The sequence below is a fragment of the Labrus bergylta genome, chromosome 18, assembly GCF_963930695.1.
Source record: "Labrus bergylta chromosome 18, fLabBer1.1, whole genome shotgun sequence".
NCBI classification, from domain to species: Eukaryota; Metazoa; Chordata; class Actinopteri; order Labriformes; family Labridae; genus Labrus; species Labrus bergylta.
In genome coordinates this window covers 22,328,249-22,349,831 of record NC_089212.1, presented here as the reverse complement: position 1 = coordinate 22,349,831, position 21,583 = coordinate 22,328,249, and the positions used below count along the sequence as shown (strand labels likewise).

Sequence of the window (21,583 nt, the reverse complement as noted above, 5' to 3'; positions counted from 1 at the left end):
GCTGCGTTTACATAGTAACTCATAATGTGTTCATACTATAACGTAAAAGATGGAGCAATGTGCTGTGCTGGCCTTTAAAGGTCACCAATGAAGCCGGCGCATCAGAGACCTTTCAGAAAACGCAGATTATCTATGAGACAATGCGTAAACACACACTGGATGATTAATGACACTGACTCCCTGTGTAATCACCACTGTACTTGTGTGTGTGTGTGTGTGTGTGTGTGTGTGAGGATAGTGTTGCTGTGTTTGTGTGCACACACACGTTTTTAAGCCAAAGTGATCCATAAATGAAAGATGACCATGTGTTGATGTACGGTAAGCGCTTATGTGCTTGTTCTCTTGTGTGTATTTTTTTTAGCTCCTGGAGGCACAGTCGGGGCTTAGCGACAGCAAGGACACAGTAACCATGACAACAAGACCCATAGCAGCTATGAATGGATGGAGGAGGGGATGAAGGGAAAAATATGGATGGAGCAGGAGTCTGAGGGTCGGCTGGTGCAAGTGTTGAAGGTATTCAGTTTGTTGCATGATGAGGAAAAGCAGTTATTTGGACTTTTTGGGACACTATCTCACATTTTGGCTGCATCCTTTGAAAAACAAAACAAAAAACCTTCTGTCGTTACTTATGTACAAATACGATGAACCAGTTTGCTTGCCCGCTTCCATCGCTGCAACACCTGTTGGTTTGGCAAACCAAGGGGCATCCAAAACGGTCGTGTGGGGGTGCCTTAAAACCGCCAACCTTCACTGGTCGAAACAAAAACAGATACACAACATAAGTCACAACTTACTGACATTATGTTTGTTTGAGGTCTCATTTCAGGTACGACTACGTCAAGTTTTACCTGCATTTAACAGACACCGCTTATTTACGTACTGTCTGAATGTTCCTTTCTGTGGACTCTGCTGCCGCATTGTCACCACCATGTCACCAGATCTCATCAACCATGGGCGTTCGTAAGGTACAGCGTTATCAACACCAGCAAACATGTGGTCCCAAATAACAAAAAAAACCATGCCTTCATAAACGTGAATCTTCCTTTTATTACAGCTCGTAGCATCATGAATCCTCTAAGATAATCTGAAAACTTTTGATGAAGAGATAAAGACAGGAAAAGCGTTTCCCTTTAAGAGAGAGAGCGGAATAACAAAGGTTATATTGTGTCCATAGAGGCCAAAGATTTAGAGCTGCTGCCTTCGCACAGAGGAAGGCTGGGTAATAGGGCCGTAAACCATCGCCTTGGCCACTGTGTGTGTGTGTGTGTGTGTGTGTGTGTGTGTGTGTGTGTGTGTGTGTGTGTGTGTGTGTGTGTGTGTGTGTGTGTGTGTGTGTGTGTGTGTGTGTGTGTGTGTGTGTGTGTGTGTGTGTGTGTGTGTGTGTGTGCGCATCCAGCACCCTCAGTAAACTGCTGCCGCATCAACATCAGATACAGTTGATGATGAACTCAGATACTGGCCATCAGTTCCTTCAATTAAACCTCCAAATCCCTCTTCATGAACACACACACTTCAAACATCACTGATGATCACTGATTTACTTCCCCTGAGCACTACGGCACACACACACAAACACTCCTAACAAGGTCTCTTAGCTACTGCACAGAACAAGGACCCATTTCAATTTGTGTTAAAACCTTGTGGAGAGGCTCAATTAACGTGGCCATAAACTCAACGCTCTGACTCACACTCAATGAGATCAGAATTAACCTCTGTGTGTGTGTGTGTGTGTGTGTGTGTGTGTGTGTGTGTGTGTGTGTGTGTGTGTGTGTGTGTGTGTGTGTGTGTGTGTGTGTGTGTGTGTGTGTGTGTGTGTGTGTGTGTGAAGCCCATTGATTTTCCGTTCCTTGTTTACTGACTAACTGACGCTAAAGAAGCAGGAACACTGAGATCTGTTTATATGTAACAGATGAACCAAACACTCCTCAGACTATTCACTGGAAGAAAAAAAAAAAAAAGATATTGATTTGCAGAACGCCAGTCACTCACTCAGTCAGGTATCACAATGACAAACATCCTTCTTACTTTTTTTTTTATTTGAAGACTGCGCGACCTTGCTGAAAAATGTCAACTAGCATTCACGAGCCCGACAAAAGATTCATTCGAGTCTGTCCTCGCCTGTGAAGAAGAGAGAGTAACTTCACGGGAAAGTTGAAGAAGTTAGGCGCAAGAAACTTTGAGAAAATGAAATGGATAAAAAATAAAAAATAAAAAAAAACGAGGGGCCAGCGCAGCCAAGGACGCCGGCTGAACAGATCATTAACTAGTCGCAGTTTATCTGGAGTACAAGACAGAATGATGCATGAGAGTGTAGGGAGGGGGAGGGGGAGGGAGAGAGGACAAGATGCTGCACTGGAATGGTCTGAAAAATGAACAAGGGGATGTGGGACAGAGAGCGTGAAAGAAGGACATCTTCAAGCCTCGCTGCTTTTTCTCATTTAGAAAGTGTGCGCATGAGTGTGCGTCATCAGGGTCCCCTCGCTGTCGTCATCCCAAGTGCAGCAAGAACACCAGAGTCCCCCTTTGACACGGTCCAGAGGCCGTTTTTCCACTTGTTGTTATCATGCTGACTGTTATCGTCTGATCGACCAGGAACAAGAGGGGACCGACCGGGGCAGGTCTGCTCCATCCTCCGTCAGTCTGATCGCAAAATAATCAAATGAGCCGGAGCCTTGCTGCCTTTCAGGCCGACACAGTCACTCATAAAGTCAGTGTGATTTACGCACATGGAGAGGGCAGAGAAGGGCGGTACAACGCTAAAACAGGCAGGGAGTATGGAAGGAGAAAGAGAAACAGAGCACATGAATTCACATCAGCTCATTAGCCGTTTTCACATAATGCTCTCCTGAAAAGTGCACTCTTGCAAATGAAGCAACGGAGTCCAACGCTATAACAATTTCTCGCCTTTATATAAATGTTAAATGTAGTTTGACATTCATATTTTCAACAAAGGAGCACCAAAGAACCTACTAGCATACAAGAAACCATGAAGCATTTTATTACGTGCACAGAGATGGTCACCTATTACAGTACAGTCAATGGTTGTGAGCCAGTCGCCTGATATAAGCGTCATCTTCCCCCTCCCACTCAATGGAGATGAATTTTCCTGAATATTTCCAGCTGCTTTCTTAAATCAGATAACCTGATTTTAAGCAGAACGTTTACTAGGGGGATGTCAGCAAAAAAAAAGTCCTGGGTAAAGTCAAAATGACAAATATGTGAAGAGGTGTGTGACTGCGCCTCCTCTGGGCTTCAAAAAAGTTACACCTGGGTGTGTCGGTGTACTGGAGAAAATACAAAAAATACAAAATTCAGAGGAGAAACCTGCACACCAATTCCACTGAGCCACAAAAAAAAAAATCCACAAGATAAGATATATGCAAAACTACAAAAATAGCACAGATGACAGTAAAGGACTGAAACCTTTGCTGCTGCTTTGCTTCACCTTTTTTGACCACTCGTGTCTAAATTAAAGCGACAATATTTGGATCTATCTCAGCCTTTGGACTTCTTTGTGCCATTTAACCCCGTGGACTTGGTGTATGGGTATCTCCTCTGTCATTTTGTGCAAAGTCAAAATGACAAATTCGATTGTTTGCGTTCACACATGTAGCACATCCTGAAAATTGCAGGAAGTTTTCAGGGGTCTTGTGCATGTGTGGAAGCCAGGCAACTCATTTATAAGCCAATTAGATGCAAACTTAAATTCAGACTAACCTACAAGTCTAACATTAAAAATGCACAAAAAGAAAACAGTTAAAATTGAGCACAACTTACTTCAAAATTGTCAGCAGGTAAACTATGTTATTATTAGGTTTGCAGAGTGCTACCACTTCACTTTGCTTGTTTACATCCGGGCAGTAGAGCCAGAAGAGAGGGCCCACTAGCTGGAGCTACAAATAAATAAATCCAATGCCATGTTTCTATCAAAAGGGCTTCAACCTGTTTTCAGTTAATACAACAAAAATGAAGTCCGCTAACTGGCTGGACAATCATATGGCCACTAAATCATCAATCAGACCAAATCATAGCCAATCACTTGAGAAGCTTTTCCACAGTTAAACATCTTCTGCTGCAGCGCGACTGTAATCAAAGCGAAGAGGAGAAGTGCACTTCAGATAAAACATGCCTTTAGTCTGTACCATGCACCTCTCTGCAGTGCGGATATTTCAAGTGAAAAGTGTAAAAAGACACATTAATAATATCTGTGGTTTACATACTTAAACTGTTTTAGACGTTTGTAGCGGTTTCTGCTGTTGAAGGACAGGCGACATTGTTTTTGCACTTATCTAACAAATAAAGCACCTGGGCGACTTTCACTAAAACCTTGCAACTTCATTATATAAAACAGTTTGTATCCAACCTCTGTTGTCTCATGTAGGTCACTCATTTGGAAAGTGGGGACACTTCAAATCCTGGCTCTGCCTCTCAAAGCCTTGAGCTGCATCCAGTGAAACAAAAAAACAAAATCTCTCAAAAAATAAATTGGTTTCAATCTTTGAGATTGGCCTCCATGATGCGACTCACTTGAGCTTTACTGACATGATTTTGCAGAACAATAGAAAGAACTGTGAAAGGTTTGTTTATGCTCAGAGAGAGGAGAAGTTTAGTCAGCCATCTTTAGAGACACTTTAAGAGCAGACCAGGGAGGTGGGGATGTTTTTACAGTATCTCCTTTAATAAATAACCTCCCCATGATTATCACAAGTTTGTATATTGTGAATCAAAACTGCAGCTCTTATGCTGGTGATTAAAGTGAATGTGTGTATATACATTTAATGCAACAGATGAGGTTTCTTTGCACTCCTATCAGACAGAAAATGACACAACTGTGATTATTATTTTACCTCCATTACTGTAACCAGAACGTCCTGAATTTACTCACTCGTGATATTATCTGAAACAGGGCAAAATATTACATTTCAACCTTTGTTTACCTCCCTCTCTCTCGTTACCTCATGACAGGATCACATTTCAGTGTAAATGGTAAATGGACTTGAGCTTGTGTAGTCCTCTTCTAGTCTTCTGACTACTCATGGTGCTTTCACTGCAGGTCACACTACACATTCACACACTGATGGCAGAGGCTGCGGTGTAAAGTGTCCATCAGTATTAGCTCATGTCATTCAAACACATTTACATACCGCTGACGACGCAGTGGGAGCAACTTGGGGTTAAGTGTCTCGCTCAAGGACACATCAGACATGTAGCTGCAGGAGCTGGGGACTGAACCTTGTGACCTTCGCGTTAAGAGACGACGAACTCCACCAACTGAGACACAGCCGGCCCCAAGTGTGCCGAGTGTGCAAACAGTACAATAAAAAACCCACACAACTCCTAACAGTTAAACATTAAACCCCCTAAAACAGGCTGTTTTTAACTTTCACACTGCAGGGATTTTTAATGAGTCACAGAGCGAAACATTCGGACTCCTCCTGTATGCACGGTCACAGTTGGAAAATTCAATCACTATGTCGACACATCCGAGTCATTAATGCATTACCCTCTAACAGTGAAAAAAAAAAAATCATCTCACAAACAGCATGTTGCTATTATTACTACAACTACAAAGACATTGCTTTCTTTGCATGATACAATATCTACCTCATGTTGACAACAAATGAAGACATGTTTTTCACTTATATTAAAAGTCTCAGGTAATAAACTGGCTGGGTTACATCGTGGAAGAAGAAACACCTGCTGCCATCCATTCATGCATCATATTAATGCAGGACTATTTATAGATCTTATTAATGGAGCTATTAAAAGACAAATGACAGTGTTGCCATTATTAAAGGGTGTGCTGTCACTTTGGGTGGTTTAACAGTTTGACTTTCCATTGGATCTTTTCATTCAAATTATATCATATGCAGCTCTTTTAATTAAAGTCATGTAATTACGATCAGGTCTGATTAACAAGGCAGTTAAAGAAATTACTTAAAGTCAATCTGCCTGTGTTTGTTCGGATTCTGTACCACTCCCCCCATGCATGTTTTATAGAGTGGAAAATTAAAACTAAGGCCCGACCGATACGAGATTTTTGGGGCCGATACTGATGCCGATAGTGGGGAACCGATATCTTTCTTAGATCTATCTTCGATCTGTAAAGATAGAAAGATACACACATTTATTGCATTGATACCTCAAATGCAGTTATCGAACACTTGTGGAAAAGATATATTATGTAGACAAGATGGTCACTCGACTGGAAAATAACTGCGAATGTTCGTGCATCACGGCTTGACTCTCTGGAGAGTGATGTTTGTTGTAATCCATACAGCGCCCTCTGCTGGTGACAGAGAACTGCTAGTGTAATAGACTGAACTCTAATAAATAAAATGCTATTTGACGGGTGAATAAGTCTAGTAATATCGGCGCATATCTGTGATGAAGGTAGCCGATACCGATGCTAATATCGGCCGATATTATCGGCTGGCTGAGAAATCGGTCAGGCTCTAATTAAAACTACTTACGAGTTACATCTCCAACAGCTCTTTTACAAAAGCACCAGGAGCTCGATTAAGATTCTTGATTCTTAAGATTAATGTGAACAGGTCATGATTTATTGTGCGTTTATCCAAATAATGTGCTGTAAGAGGCTCAATTAAAGAGGGTTACAAGAGGTGGGAACACAGACAGAATTACTTAAGCGTACTGTTTAAGTGGAAGCACATCGCTCACACATAAGGGCAGCACATTAACTATTCAGCACTATATTATATAGCTGTGCATAATCACAGTGAGTTACAAAACGCCGGCCACTCACGGCTGCTCTAAGACCTTGCCAAAGCTGCGTGTCAAGCGAGCACAAGTCTTTAGGGACCGTAATGATTTTCTGCCTGAAACAGGAGCAACAACAGAACACAGTGTTTGTTGCCTGCAAGGTTCCCAATCTCAAAGCAATCTTTATCCTGAAATCTGTGTAAAGCGTCGCCATCGTTTGTCTTTGTGAGGCGAGGGGTTCCAGCCGCACAATCTTATCCCCTTCTAGAGATGAGAAACACAAGTGCTGTGATTTTCTTTTTCTTTTCCTGACCGACCAAAAGATTCTTTCTCTAGTGCATTTGACCCCTAAAATCCTGTGGCCTCAAGTGACACTATAGTCACTTTAGTCCCTTTCACACATGCACTAAACTACTTCATTTCCCCCCCTGACATTGTGCACTTTGGATGCAAATGTGACCCTACATGACTGGATCTGTTCACCCTGACTTTTTCCTGCCAGCTCCCTTTGTACAGTGTTCATGTAAGGTCGGATGAATGCAGCATGAGGACTAGGTAATGCTCTGGATCCTTTTCTGCGAGCAAGCGGGAGGGAGATGACTTTCATGTTGAGCAGAGGTTTGCTGATTGTTGAGTTTGTTTTTGAGAAACATCCCCCTGAATGTTGTCGTGATACGTCACCATCAGGGAAGACTTCTCCTCCTCCTCCTCCTTCTGCACACGCTAACCAGCCACCCTCCCTGAACCAAAGGGGGGGGGGGCTTAAAAAGTATTTAAGTTGCTAGAGGGTCCAACACTCACAAAATCCGTTTTTGTGAGCTGCATGCCGCAAGTTCCTGAAAATTTCAGGGCCTGAATGTCCTTAAATGGTCTACAAACTGACAACAGTTTATATGTGAAGAGTGTGTTTCATTTTACAACAAAAAGAAAAGAAAAGTGGCTCTAGTTCCTCTGATAAAGAACAGATCTCATTTTGAGGTTCTAAATGTGCAGTTATTCTACATTGAAGCAGAATTGTTTTTGATTACAGGGTAGGTGATTACTGTACATCAAGCATTCATTCGCAGATCAGGAGAAATGGGTGTGACGGCTGATGGTGCATTCCATTTACCTTGGAATGACCTCACACCTGAGTTAACCGCATTCCAGCTGCAAGTGGAACGAGCAACACGGGCCCCTACCTTTGCTTTGTTAGCTAATACCTTGTTAGACGATACCAACACACTACGTGATAGTTTGCTCGCAAAAACATGACAGCATGTCTATGGACACGAGTATGAAGATGAGTACTCATGAGTATGAGTATGAATACGTGTATAGGTAACTGTATATGTGTTTATATTTAATTTTGTTTTGAAATTGTGATTTGCTTGGTTGATTTATTTGTCTCTTAAGAGGTGAGGTCCCTTGTATAAGCCTGTTGGCTTCTTGACCTCTCCTGACACACCTGTTATGTTTTTGTTAATCCTATTTTGATGTGTGCTAATAAATAAATAAATAAATAAATAAATATGGACAGAACATGCACAATACTTTGGGTGTGATTGATGACACAAAAAGAGGACTAAGCTGCTAATAAATACTATACTAACAGCTTAAACATTACAGTTGATGCACATAGCCGTCGTGTTGGATTTAAACTCTGAAGTTTAAACTCTACTGAAGTTGCTCCGAGTTTCTGAATTCTGACTTCAGGGGGGCGTTCCTGATGGCGTTTCACACCGGAAACTAATTCCAACTTCCGAGATCAAATGGAGCGCACCATGAGGCACATGCACAGCGTTAACACAGAAATGGAACAAGGCGGGATCCCCATACGAGCAAGGTGTTTCAAGTCTGATACGATACATTTACATGCATCTGCAACATCTTCTGTTTCCTGAAAAGGTTGAATTTGTGCATTCAAGTCTGGATTACACTGACAAAATTCTTCCACTCTAGTGTAATCATTTCTAGATCCCTCTCTTTACCTTACACTGCATTTATAGATTCACTTTGATCTTATATTTAAATATTCAGGCTGCACATCAAGAGGAGGCTTTAATCTCTAAATCTCATGGAAGTATTATGCTCTGACACTTCATCAGAATATGTGTTTGCTTTATCTGACAATATTTTGATTATGGAAACGGAAACTGTCATAGTCCTCAAATGTATTAAGCGACAGATTTTTTTTTAACACTTACAATCTAATGATGTGTTTCTACCCTTCTCTATCTTTTATGCTCATCTCTCTGCTCATTACTTTGATGGCTCTTACTAGCAGCTAATTTCACACCCAGGAAATGAAAGGAGGTGGAGAGGTTTGAAGGGTAATAACACATGTTTCCACGGAATGCAAAAGAGGAGACGGAGAGAACACAGCGGGTCACATGAGGACGGCAGAGAGCAATTATCTCTGCCAACTCGGTGTCCAGCACATAATCCAGTTCAACAGTCATATCAGCGGCTTGTTAAAAGTCTGAGTCATGTTAGAGCGGGAAGAGAGTCGAGGAGTGAGAAAGGACGAGCACTCAAACAGAAAAAAAAAGAAGTGTGTGTGTGTGTCTGTCTGTAGCAAAGGTGTCTTAGGTGCAAAAGTGCTATCAAAAGACAAAGCTGTCAAACTACTGAAGACTTTAACAACAGTGGTATGCACAACAATGCTATAATAACACATACCCAGAAGCTCACACCCTTCCTTCTATTCTTAGGTTGAGTGTTTGTGTGTGTGTATTACGTGCATGCGTGTTTGCCAGAGCCACATCTGCGTTGGACACAACTGCCGCCACAGTGCTGACATCGGCAAATCCCCACATGAAAATGTAAAGTTTGACATTTTCATTTCCCTCACCGCTTCATCCCGTACAACCAAATTCACGTTTTTTCAGGGAAATATATAGACAAAAGCCACAAACACTTAGAAAACAGATTGTCCAAGCTAGACATGAACACATGTGGACATTTCAGGCTCTATTTGTGGCAACAGGAAGCATAAACCACTGTACGCTCATGGTATAGTTGAATTTAACAAGTTCAACTGAGATCAGGACCGAACACCCACAATATGCGCCCATTCTTTGTGCGCTAATTAGACCATAAAAAACCTCAAGTGCATGCTAGGCTACATCCTGATGCTTGGGGTGATATAATCGGCTCTATTCTCTTTACATCCAGCCCCTCTCTGCCGTTCATAAAACCCCCCTCCCCTCTAACCCTGCAGAGGAATGTGAAGTGTTTAGCTCTGTCAGGCTCCGAGGCGTGTCCAAACCTTGTTAATACAGGCCTCTCTGCTCACTGGGGATCGCAGCCAAGCAGATACCGGGCACTATGCATTACTCCACCTGGCAAAGATTTCCCACTCTGCTGCAAGACGTAGATGATCAGATTTTCAAAGAACTTTTTGACACTTTCCAGCTCTAGAAATGAGTGCAGGAAGACACAACAAAGCACAGCACTGCCGTTGCTTTTCCTCATCATGATTCTATCCATGAAGTTTTATGGCAATATTAAACCTTTGTACGCTTGAAAGGGCCCGCTGAGCATACAAGCTTTCTGCACAGTCATCCAGTCATGCACACTGATACTCAAAAGCCACATTGTGCAGAATCCTGATTACTTGTGACACAACTGCAATGAGGTTTAGTCACTTGCACATTGTTGTTCAAAGGTGGAAGGAAACCAAACAAAATAAAAGGGCGGCGAAGATGTCTCTATAGCAAATGGAAAAAGATAAAGTCTAATTCAGATACTGTGAAGGTCTGGTGTTATGATCATCAGAGTATTAGCAAATATTTCTTGGCATTCACTTGAACTTGGCAAACAGGAGCAGCAGATGGTTCAGGAGAAGTGCCATATTCAGATAGTGGCAGGTTGTGTATTAGACACACAAAAAAGCCGATGTGTTTATGTGGTAAATGATGCAATCTTCGTTTATCTGGTACTCCATGCTGACTAAAAGGCTACGATTTAATGCTACATCCTCCTTTAAACATAAGGAGGGGGCTGATTTGAATTTAATATACATATACGAGAGTAACCACTGAACAATATGAATAAAAACAAGGAGATTTAATGCTCAGCTGTGAATACAAAAACGCTAATCAAAACAAAAATAGGTAATGTTCAAATTGCAGCTGATGGCAATAAAGCTAAGCTAGCTCAGTAGCTATAGGCATAGCTTATAGAGAGAAATACTCAAATTAAACCTAAAAAAATGGTGAATTAAAAGGAAATTAATAAATGCAGATGCAAACATTATCTTGGTACGGCCAAAAATTAATTGAAGCCTTGTTCCCGTGACATGATACATCGAGCACGAGCTAATATTTTTAACACCTCGTCAATTCAAAGTCAATTATATTCATGACTGTAGCTGTGGGATCATTTGAGTGAATATGATACCAAGTATGTCAAGACGATGGTATTCTAATACGAGCTAGCTTGTTTAACTGTTTACCTTTCATGTTAGCTTAATAGCTATCTTAAAGTTAAAGGTAGTTCCCAAAGATTATGATTATGATGGGTTTATGTCATGATTTTATTCTGTAAAATATGATGAGAAGATTAAGAAGGCCATTTGACCAATTTAGCATGTTTTAAATAAACCTTTTAGTTTCCAAGACATTTTTCTCACTTGTCCTGAGCTAGCTTCTTTTACTGTTTACGTTTAATGATAGCATGACAGCTAGCTTAAAGTTGTTGTTAGCTTCCAAAAGATTATAATGGGTTAATGTCAAAATATTATTTCCTAAAATAGAATAAAAAAAGATAAAACAGGGCATTTGAATAATTTAGCATGTATTAAAATGTTAAACCTTCCTCACTAGCCCTGGTCAGAATCAACCTCTGAATGTGCGCTTAGGTTGGAGCTCCAACTAAAGTGCAAATTCATGCTCTGTTTCTTCTCAGGCTTCTCACTAGTAGTCAGCAAAACCCAAAGGGGCAAAGAGGGACATGCAAAGAAAATGATATGGATGCATCTCATCAAGAGGTACAAATGCAAACAGCCCCCAAAAGGGAAGAGAGCCAAGAAAAAGGAAGGCAGCCAAAGTGAGGGGACAGAAACAGAAGAAGGGACAAGCATCTAAGAGCGTAGAAAAGTATTTATTCTTATTTGCCTTCCCTCACTTCGTGTTTCAGCACTTCTGTCCTCTGTGGGGAGCTCAGTAAATTAAGCAGATTGAAAGCTCTCAAAGGAGCAATACTTGAACTCTGCCTGTTAGAGAGACTGTTCCCTGTAAAAGACAGACGCAGAGAGCTTGAAATGAGGTAGCAAAAAACTACACTACAGACGGCCCTGGAAGAAATAGTTTGACATTTGGGGAAATATGGTTTGGGGTTTCTTGCAGAGATAGTAAAGAGTGGAAAAATTGTGCAGTGAATGTATAAGCTACATCCAGCGGGCAGGTAGCCAATTAGCATAAAGGTTGGGAACTGGAAGAGAGCACCATTCTCCATCTGTGGAGGGGCTGAAGCTCAATAGTCTACGTCTACTTCACTTCTTTCTTAATTATAGTGTTGAAAACAAGTCTGAAGAGGTTAAAAATCAGGACAAGCTCGCTGGTTTCCAAGATTCAGCTTAGCTAACGGTTTGCTAGCAGTTATACTAGCGTCAATATTCTTAACTTAAGTTTAGAGTCCATCAGTTTTTCAAATTAACTAAATATTTCCATGCATCATTTATTTGCCGAAGGAACGAGTTTATTGGACGTTTACCTATATTCTTTCTCCTTTTTATTACCCGTTATCTTTCCCCGTTTACACACTTTGTCTCCAGCTTCCTCAACAACCTTCTACACTCTTAATTACTGTTTGCTCTCTGTAACTTAGCAAACACTACTGTTCATGAAGAGGCAGGGAGTTAGTACTAGTTTTTACTCACAATTAAAATCACATTCATAAAAACAAGAGGTCTGAACTGGATGTTCCTGCATCGGCCGCATCACTAAGATCGTCTTAAAATAGGACAGACAACTACATGACCACAACACACACAATCTCACAACGAGAGATTGAGGACACACAATGTTGCACAGATTGTACAACAGTGTGTGATGTGCTCCAGTTGTCTTCTGTGTGCGACCTTTACTCTGTCCAGATTATACTGGTGATACTGGAATCATAGAGGAAGGCTCAATGTGTGTGTGTGTCCGAGGAGGGGGGGGGATGCCATATAAATCAAGTGCCAGGTCAGGTTTGTGAGAGAAAGCAAGAGCAGTTGCCATGCCTACACCATGCATGTGCACACAGTGAGGCTTATGCTTACACAAACACACACACATGCACATGCATACACATCTCCGGGCTACGCAGCCTTGACTTCCCTGGACTCGCCAGCCCTGCAGGGCTGTACGGTAGCCCAGAGGTCAAAAAGCTCATCGTGTAAGCTTGCAATCCCTGCCTACACACTCTCACCACTGGTAAATATTTAATCAGTCCTCGAGTCAGTCACCATCAAGGCTGCACCGAGCGCTCCTTCTGATAAACACACACACATATATGCAAAGTGAGCTGAATATCTGGACAGATTAGCCTGGAGTACAGTGGATCACAACGAGTGCTTCATGAGTGTTTGTGTGCATCTGCTCCACACATTTGACCAATCCAATTGACATGGATTGCGCAACTAAACGCTGAGTTATTCCACCACTTCCTTCTGTTTTGGTTTCCTGTTTGCCGAGTCCCTCGTCAGTCACACTGTTTAGAGCTGTGTGACATTGTTGTCCGTCCATAACCGACTGAACAGAGGGAACAAATATGCAGCAGCAACCTCTGTGTTCCCCCCCCCCCCCCCCCCTCCTGCTCTCCCTCTTACAATATTTCCTCCTCTCTCCATTCCCTCTCCGCTCATGTTCTTCACAATCCTCAAGTCTCCTCTGGGATTGTGCCCACTTGGTCACAGAAGCACAAATAGCAATTGCTCCCCACCAAAGCTGCCGTAAAAAAAAGCCATTACTGACATTAGACTCTAAGAAAATGTCAGCGACACTGATGGAAATGGCATTACCTCCTCCTCCCCCCTCAAGATGGGAAGGTGAGAGTTCATGCTGAAGTGGGAATCACACTAGTAGAAATCAGACAGAGAGAGAATCAAACCCACATGAAAGCAGCACGACTGCTTCGCGCTGTATCAACTCCACGCTGTGTTTCACTGAGGAAGATCAAGTGGATGTTAAGGATATTATTCTAGCCAGATATTCAATATGAAACCGTCCCTTCATGCATTCATTTCAAAGCAATCTTGAAACCTCAATTTGTATTTTGTGTGTGTTTGCATCTTTTATATAATTGAAATGTAATCTTAAAGCATAGACGCCAACCATTTCCTGCTGATAAACTAAAGATTTGCTGTTCTTTTTAATCATAGTCAATTAGACATCGAGAGATATTTTTGGTGCAAAAAGCATTTTGAGGCCATTACTGTGTCGCTGTGTTGAAACCAATTATGAAATACTTGCAACATGCAGCCTCTCTAATTGGTCCAGCAGCTCTCGTTGAACTATAGAAGTCCATTTTGCGGTGCACTTTAGAGACACATTTTAATTGACGCGATCATGCATCATAAATAAAGCCAGTTAAACGCACATTAAGTAAAATCCTACATAGTATACTTTTAATACAACGTTTAACTTAATCTACCTCATGACCCGGACTTGAATGAAGAGTAGTGTCTCTAAGTGAATAGTTTGCAACTTTTCCCAGGAGAAAATAACAAAGATTCTTTTCAATCCACTCCCGCAGCTTCGTCCACTTCCATAAGGTTCATCCACATGATGAGGTTGTTGCAAAAAGTGACATTTAGAACTCAGATATCAATGCAATGTGAAAAAATACTGCAGGCAGTTTCCCAGAAGTCTTTGCCAAAAAAAAAACCAAAAAAACTTTACAGTTCATTCTTTAGGTCTTTCAAAAACCTGCTGAGCCACCATCCAGACACTTTGTGGCCACACCCAGGGACATTAATAGTCAGAAATATCTTGTTACACCACAATCTATACTCTCAGGATGTGTCCTCCATCTACAGAGGCTTCAGAATCCGGAAAAACCGGCCTTGTTATACAGCCAACAAATGCATATAGCCATGCATTGGAAGGAGGGAAAACCACCTACATCTAAAAGACGGACTAATGAATTAGCATCATGCTCATCAAATGAAAAGATAATGTATAACCTGAGGGGCAAACCAGGAGAGTGACCAAGAGACAGAGCATGTAAGTTAGGATCCATTTGTTGTAACTACTGACTCTGTTGAGTATGTAAGTCAGGTCCTTTGTATGAGTGTTGAATCTAGAATTATCTAATTAGTGGTATAAGCCTATTTGCGTTTGCAGGTTTGTACATTTACACCAAAAAAAACAAACAGACAGAGTCTTCTATGAACACCGACGCCAAGTTACTTAATCCATTGAGAAATTGCAAATCATTCTGTTGCTTTTTTTGTTTTTCGCTTGAAATTTTGAAAGTTAGAAAGTTGACAACAACAACAACAGCAGCAGCAGCAGCCAGGTCAACCACCAGGTCATGTTACACAAGGTTAAAAACCAACCTCGTTCAAGTTCTTGTTTTTTTTTCTGCAAGAGTGATTTTTACCCGTTTCTGACAGTTCCAAGAAGACAGCTGAACTCTTCTTTCATCTTGCTGCTTTTCTTTCCCTCCTAAAATCACCCAACTGTAGCCCCTCTAGGAAAACTGAAGTTGTCACATCCATTGTTTCAACTTTTTCTTTTTTTTGGTTGAGAAAAATCCATCCTCCCAGGTTGCTTGAAATATACCACATTTCCACACTTGAGTGCAAGCGGATCATTGTCAGCCTGGCTTACTGCCAGGGAGTAAAGTGCTGGATAATATCATCCTCCTGTGACGAGAGCTCTCCTGTGACTGTGATCTAACTGTCCCATCTCCCCCGTCCCATCAATACACCTGAACACTGCAGTGTGTGCTTTCACATCAGAATCAAAGTGTTCTTTGATTAATTTGTTAAACTGCTCCATGATGACGAGTGCAGAACAAATGTGAAACACGACTATACAGATTTCTAGCGTGTTCGATTCCATTTATTAAAGGAAGAATGTTCGACTTTTTGATCCAGTAGATGTCACCCTTGAGTACCAGCATGAAACCAAAACAAACTTCTGTTTGGCTACACCTCAGCTATTCTGAAGCCTCCGCTCTCCTCCAGCGACACACCTCCAACCCCCCCTCTCCTTGCCTTTACACAACAGGAGTTCTTAATTGGAACTAGGGTTGCAAAGGGGTGGGAAATCTCCGGTACATTTCCGGAAACTTTCCATGGGAAGTTAAGCAGGGGAATTTTGGAAATATTGAAAATCGGAAATTATGGGTATTTATGGGAATTAACTGGAAATTGAGAGTCATTTAATCGATCCGTATCATAGCCAAGCATAAATATAAACATTTTGTTTTGTCTTAGCCTCATAAATGGTAAATGAAGTGATGCTAGCTATAGCTTATTTAGCATCTAACTTACCAGCTAGCTGCAGTAAGCAGTGTGCTATGATTGAGGAATAGCATAGATACCAGATTTCAGGTACTTGCATGAAATCTGGTTGTTTTAGTCAAGTTTATGCTAAAATATATTTTCCCAAACTATATTTAAGTTTCCTGTTACAGGGCCAACATTCAATTTAGTAAATTCCCGGTTTATTCCTGTTAATTCCCATGGAAAGTTTCCAACTTTGAAAATTCCCAGAATTTTGCAACCCTAATTGAAACACACCAAAATTAAGAACCATTAAGCACAAGCGGAGGACAAAATTGCCGTTGGCTCGAGCCGCAATTGCCTGTGTCCTGCATAGTTGTGTTAGCACGCTCATGTTAGCTCCTAGCTTCATATTGATGTAAATTGACACAGAATGACTGCAATCTAAAAACGCTTACTTGACATTCAAATAAGCACTGTATCAGTGTTCTTCTTATCTCTAGTCCCTTATTTAAACAGCTTTCATACATAAGGGGCGGAGCCAGTCGGCTGTCCCGTCCATATAAACACGATGTAAATACAGCTCAGGGAACAACACACCCAGCAGGACTCGTTCTCTCACTCATTGTAGACGGTCATGACTCAGAGAGACACTTACAGTACAGTAAATAGTAAATGCTTGATTTCTGCTGTATTTATGTGTAAAATATCGCAGTCTTTCTTTAAACAGACCACAAAAAGGTGCAAAAAAAGAACAGTCACTAGGTTTAAAGCTGTGAACAGAAGCCCGTCAGGGTGCCTTAACTACTGCAGTCACCTTCACTTTCGGGGGTTAATGGTTCAGTTAAAGCTCAAGAGGGACAAAAAGCTGCCCTGCTGCTGGTCCAGTCAATGCCCCTGTGGGTTCAACAATGTGTTTTTCACTTTATGAAGTCAGACAGAGACAGACCTGAAAAAGGCTCATTAGAGCTGTGGGTGTTCTCTCCAGGGGCCAAGGACAGACTTAACCTCTGAGACACCCAACCCACACAAAGACACACACATCCTCACACACACACTTAAGCATGAAGAGAATCACTTTTACTGGTTTTAAGATTAAGCATCAAGGGTAACCACTCTCTGCCTCCCTACATCTCCTCCGTTACCTTCACCCATTCCTCCTCCTCCTCTCTTCTCTGTTACCCCCCTTAGGTCTGCTGGAGCCAGGTAACTCCCCTGGCTGGAGTAGATAACAGCAGCCATTATCAGATTCCCAGCATTTAAACAGCAGCTCGGCATCGATCGCTGCAGCTATACTGGTCTCGACTGTCCTGCCCGCATGGTGCCAGAACGATCGGGGGAGTGCGATCTAAACTAATCCACGACAACTATGATCTAATCCACCCCTGTGCGACAAATGTCTGGTGAATTTATTTAAAAAGCCGACTGACTCGGTCTCGCCATATTATCCACGTTTAAAGTGCATCATCGTGTTCTGCTGTCTGGCGCCTGTTTGTTTGAGAAACCCGATCCACCTCTCTCCCGCTCAGACTCACAGGCTGATAACCCAGCCGCCTGTTTGGAGAGCATCCGAACAAACAAGATTACATAACTGATCAGATTACTGAAATAGTCCCCAATCAATTAGAAAAAAAACATGTAACGAGCATAATCAGCCAGGTCTGAGTGATAATTAGATGTGTTCGACCTGTAGCAGGAGCATTAGTGATGTGATTAGGGATTTACTGATCAAATACTGCTGGACTGATAATGGGGGCACAATTGTCATGTTGTTTTGTAGATCAGATCAGGTAACTGCCATGACGTCACCCATCAGTTAATCTTTTCTTTGTTTTATAAGCACCATGAAGGTCCCACTTCAATCTGCCTTTTTCTCCGAACATAAAAGCAGTAGATCCTGAAGTTTGTACTAATTCAAAAATAGACCTTGAATCCATGGATCCAGAATCGTTTTGAATCGTGAGACACCCAAAGATCCTAGCCCTAGTGTCTACATCTCTGTTTTTAAAAGGAGCATTCTGTGAGATATTTACTATATTAAATGATAAAATCATCAGACATTAAGGAAACATGCTATGTTGAAGTGCTGGCTTCTCTGTCAACAATGAAGCAGCCAGTATGTCCTCCTAAGTTTAGATTCTGGTCCTGAATGCTCTGTTTTTTGGTTGGACAAGAGAAGGTAGGCGGTTTTAAGGCACCCCCACGATTGTTTTGGTGGCTCTTTAGTTTGCCAGGCAAACAACAAACCAGCATCGATGGAAGCAGGCTAATGAACTGGTTCAGATAGATCGATAGATAGATAGATACTTTATTGATCCCGAGGGAAATTCAAAGCATCCAGTAGCAGGTTACAAAGACGTACATGACATGAAACATTTCTTACAAATTAAACATAAATACAGACACCCCCCTCCCATACATATATATTAACCCGAAAAAAAGATTTAATGAATCCCCCTCGATGTATCAAAATCAAACTGTGCAATTAAAAATAGACATAACCCGTGCAGGGATACAAATATATGTGAAATTATTATTAGATAGAAGTGATTCTGCCCGACCTAAAAAGCCTCTGCATGTTTCTTAAAAGCTCCCCGAGCAGAAACGTGCTCAAACTAGGATAAACCTTGGAGATGCTTTTAAATAAAATGGAGAGAGGTTAGAAAGCAGAAATATTTCATGACCGATGCAGAGCTGGATAAACACTGAAGCTTCATGCTATTTTGTGCTGCCTCCTCTTTTCTTTCTACCTCTGAGCCCTCAGCTCTGCCTCAGTCACATTAACTTGTCCTGAGCTGAAAGAAAAAGACAACGTGCTCCTGAGGGCTGTGTCCCTCTTGAGAGCAAAGACAGTTCAAAAAAAAAGAAAAGAAAAAGAGGCCAAGCAGAGAGGGAACATTTCCTCATCCTCTGCTACATGGCCGGAGAGTAATAGTCTGTAAAAAAGGAGACAGGATCATGTTTCAGAGCCGGACAATGAAGCGAAGAAGGAGAGCCAGGCTAGGAGGCAGGAAAGGGCTGACTCAATGCTTCTCACTGTGTGTGTGTGTGTGTGTGTGTGTGTGTGTGTGTGTATGTATGTGTGTGTATTTGCCTCTGCATAACGTGTCAACATGTGAACAGGACACACGAGGCTGTGTGATACTGCTGCCCTGTCATATTGACCCAAACACATCCCCACAAACAAGCAGCTGGACTGTGGCTCGCTCGGCCAGGATTCAACATATTAAATTCTCGTTGGTAGATGCACTCTGAGTTCTGTTGATGCAATTGCGAAAAAGGAATGACGCATAAGCACACATTTGCACGGACGTGAGAAGAATGCGACGCCTTTCTTTTTCCTCCTTTTAGCAGAGAAAAAAAAAAAAAAGTCTCAAAATTAAAAATCGCACACAAGAATTTTTGTCTTTTGATTGAAATTGGCCTTCACAGGAAAGCAACAAGAAAAGCCAAAGAATTCAGAAGGCCTATGAGTGTGATACATCGGATGTCAAGCTGCGCTAATAAATACTGAGTCACATTTGTGTGCGTGTGTGTGTGTGTGTGTATTTCTGTGACTTTGCATTCATGCGATGATTCTATGTACCTTGACAGCAGGGGCGACTCCATCCTCAGTCGTGCTCTGCCCATTCTGCAAAGAAAGAAAGAAAGAAGATTTGAGAATCAGTACATACATCATCGTGTGTGTGTGTGTGTGTGTGTGTGTGTGTAGAGAGAGAGGGGAGAGCCGCACAAAAGAGAGAGAAAGACAGGGAGAATATTTGCGAGACTGCGTGGGTGGCGGCGGCGGTCCATTGTATGCAGCACTTTGCTCCTTGACGGGCAAACCTAATAATATTAGGCTGCGACACAAAATGCACATCCCTTCATCCTCCCCCCCACCCTCTTTGTATGCAAGTCCTGCTGAAAGGCTAATTATTGTTATTTGGGAAAACAAAAGGCTCACCTGAGGCTGCTCAGTAAGCTCAGCATGTTGTTCATGCGAGTTTGTAGGTGGGAAACTTTGAACATACAGTATACACTCCAGATAACATCTAGATATTTACAGGAGGACTTCTCCGGAGATTCTCACATCATTCTCTTTCTATCGGCTCAAATTGAAATCTCCGGAGTATATGCTGCCGCGTTCAGACATCAGTTCACTCGTAAAAAAATACTAGGGGTCTGGCCGGAGAAACTCTGGGTAAAGACCGCGTGAAAAATGCGGCAGTTTGCGGCAGTTTGCGGCAGTTTGCGTTCACACATAGCCCAAATCCCCTCCGGGTAGCCAAATCTCTGGATTTTTTCAGGAGATTTCCGTATGTGTGGAAAGGGTTTAGGACAGGTTAGCTTGAATTCTTGTTCGGTTGCAGAAAAAAAAAAAAAAGGCAAAAAGAGGAGAACAGGAATATGACAGAAGGCTGGGGGGGGGATACCTGTGATGTCACACGGAGGACAGACTAACAACAGAGCAGGAATACATTAAAATGTTGTCTTGCTGACTCAGGATGTCCACATACTGAGAGGATACATCATCTTTTTAAAAATCACAGAATTTCTGAACCCCGGGGCTGAAGAGTCAGCTTCTGCATTTTTACTTTTTTCTTCCTGCACTAGACAAAAAAGGGACCCATATCTGGAAACATCCAACCCTATACATTTGCTTTAAAAGTCTATGAATCTGTCACATAGCTGTAATGTTTATGGAGAGGAGAGGGGGGGATATCTGATCATAAACATCAGAAGGCCGAGATCTGGCAAATTACATCACTAGATTTGACGGCCACTGTCTCAAGAGAGGGACATGTAGAAATCGATTCACTGGACAGGACTTTAACTGAACAGATCGAGGGTGTAACAGATGTTTACCCACAGGGTTAGCATGTTAGCGGATTTGTCAGAGACGCTAACATGTGGTAAAGACTTAAATCGTTGCTCAGTAGTGCACACGTCTACACGTTTCTAACTTGATGTGAGAGAACAAGAGAAACAAGATTTAAAGCTGATAGTTTTATGATATTCTATGTGTATTTCACAGGTAGGTATTCAGACTTTGGATGTTCGAGGGTTCTTCTTGTTTTAGTTTGCCAAGATATCTCAAAATGAAATCGATTCTGTGCGGCGATGGATAGCCTAGCTCAAATGTGTTGCATTCCCCATGTACGGCGGCTACAGTCGCTGTCGCGGTGGTTAATGGTTCAAATATGATCGTGGTCATCCCCCACTCTCTCTCCTCCGAACACTTCCTGTCTCTCTTCAGCTGTCCAATCCAATAAAAGGCAAAAGACGTCCCCCAACAAAATAACGCTAAAAGAAAAATCTAGAGTGTCTCATCATATTCTCCAAATCTCTCAGAGTATTTCCCTCAAACCCTCTGAACTCTGAAAAAAATCCATAGACTTCCATCTTAAAATGAGAGGACACAAGTAAGTGATTCTCTGAGGACTGTCAAAGCCGCAT

General features: G+C 41.9%; 1 protein-coding gene across 2 annotated transcripts in view; it reads right to left on the bottom strand.

Moving 5' to 3' along the window:
• The window catches only part of rps6ka1 (ribosomal protein S6 kinase a, polypeptide 1), a 50,715-nt gene that overhangs the window by 21,985 nt on the left and 7,147 nt on the right, over positions 1-21,583 (bottom strand). For both annotated transcript variants that reach the window (XM_020642681.3, XM_020642682.3), the window contains exon 2: positions 19,731-19,775. In XM_020642681.3, the coding sequence (XP_020498337.1) occupies positions 19,731-19,775 (45 nt within the window). The remainder of the gene's footprint in view (positions 1-19,730; positions 19,776-21,583) is intronic.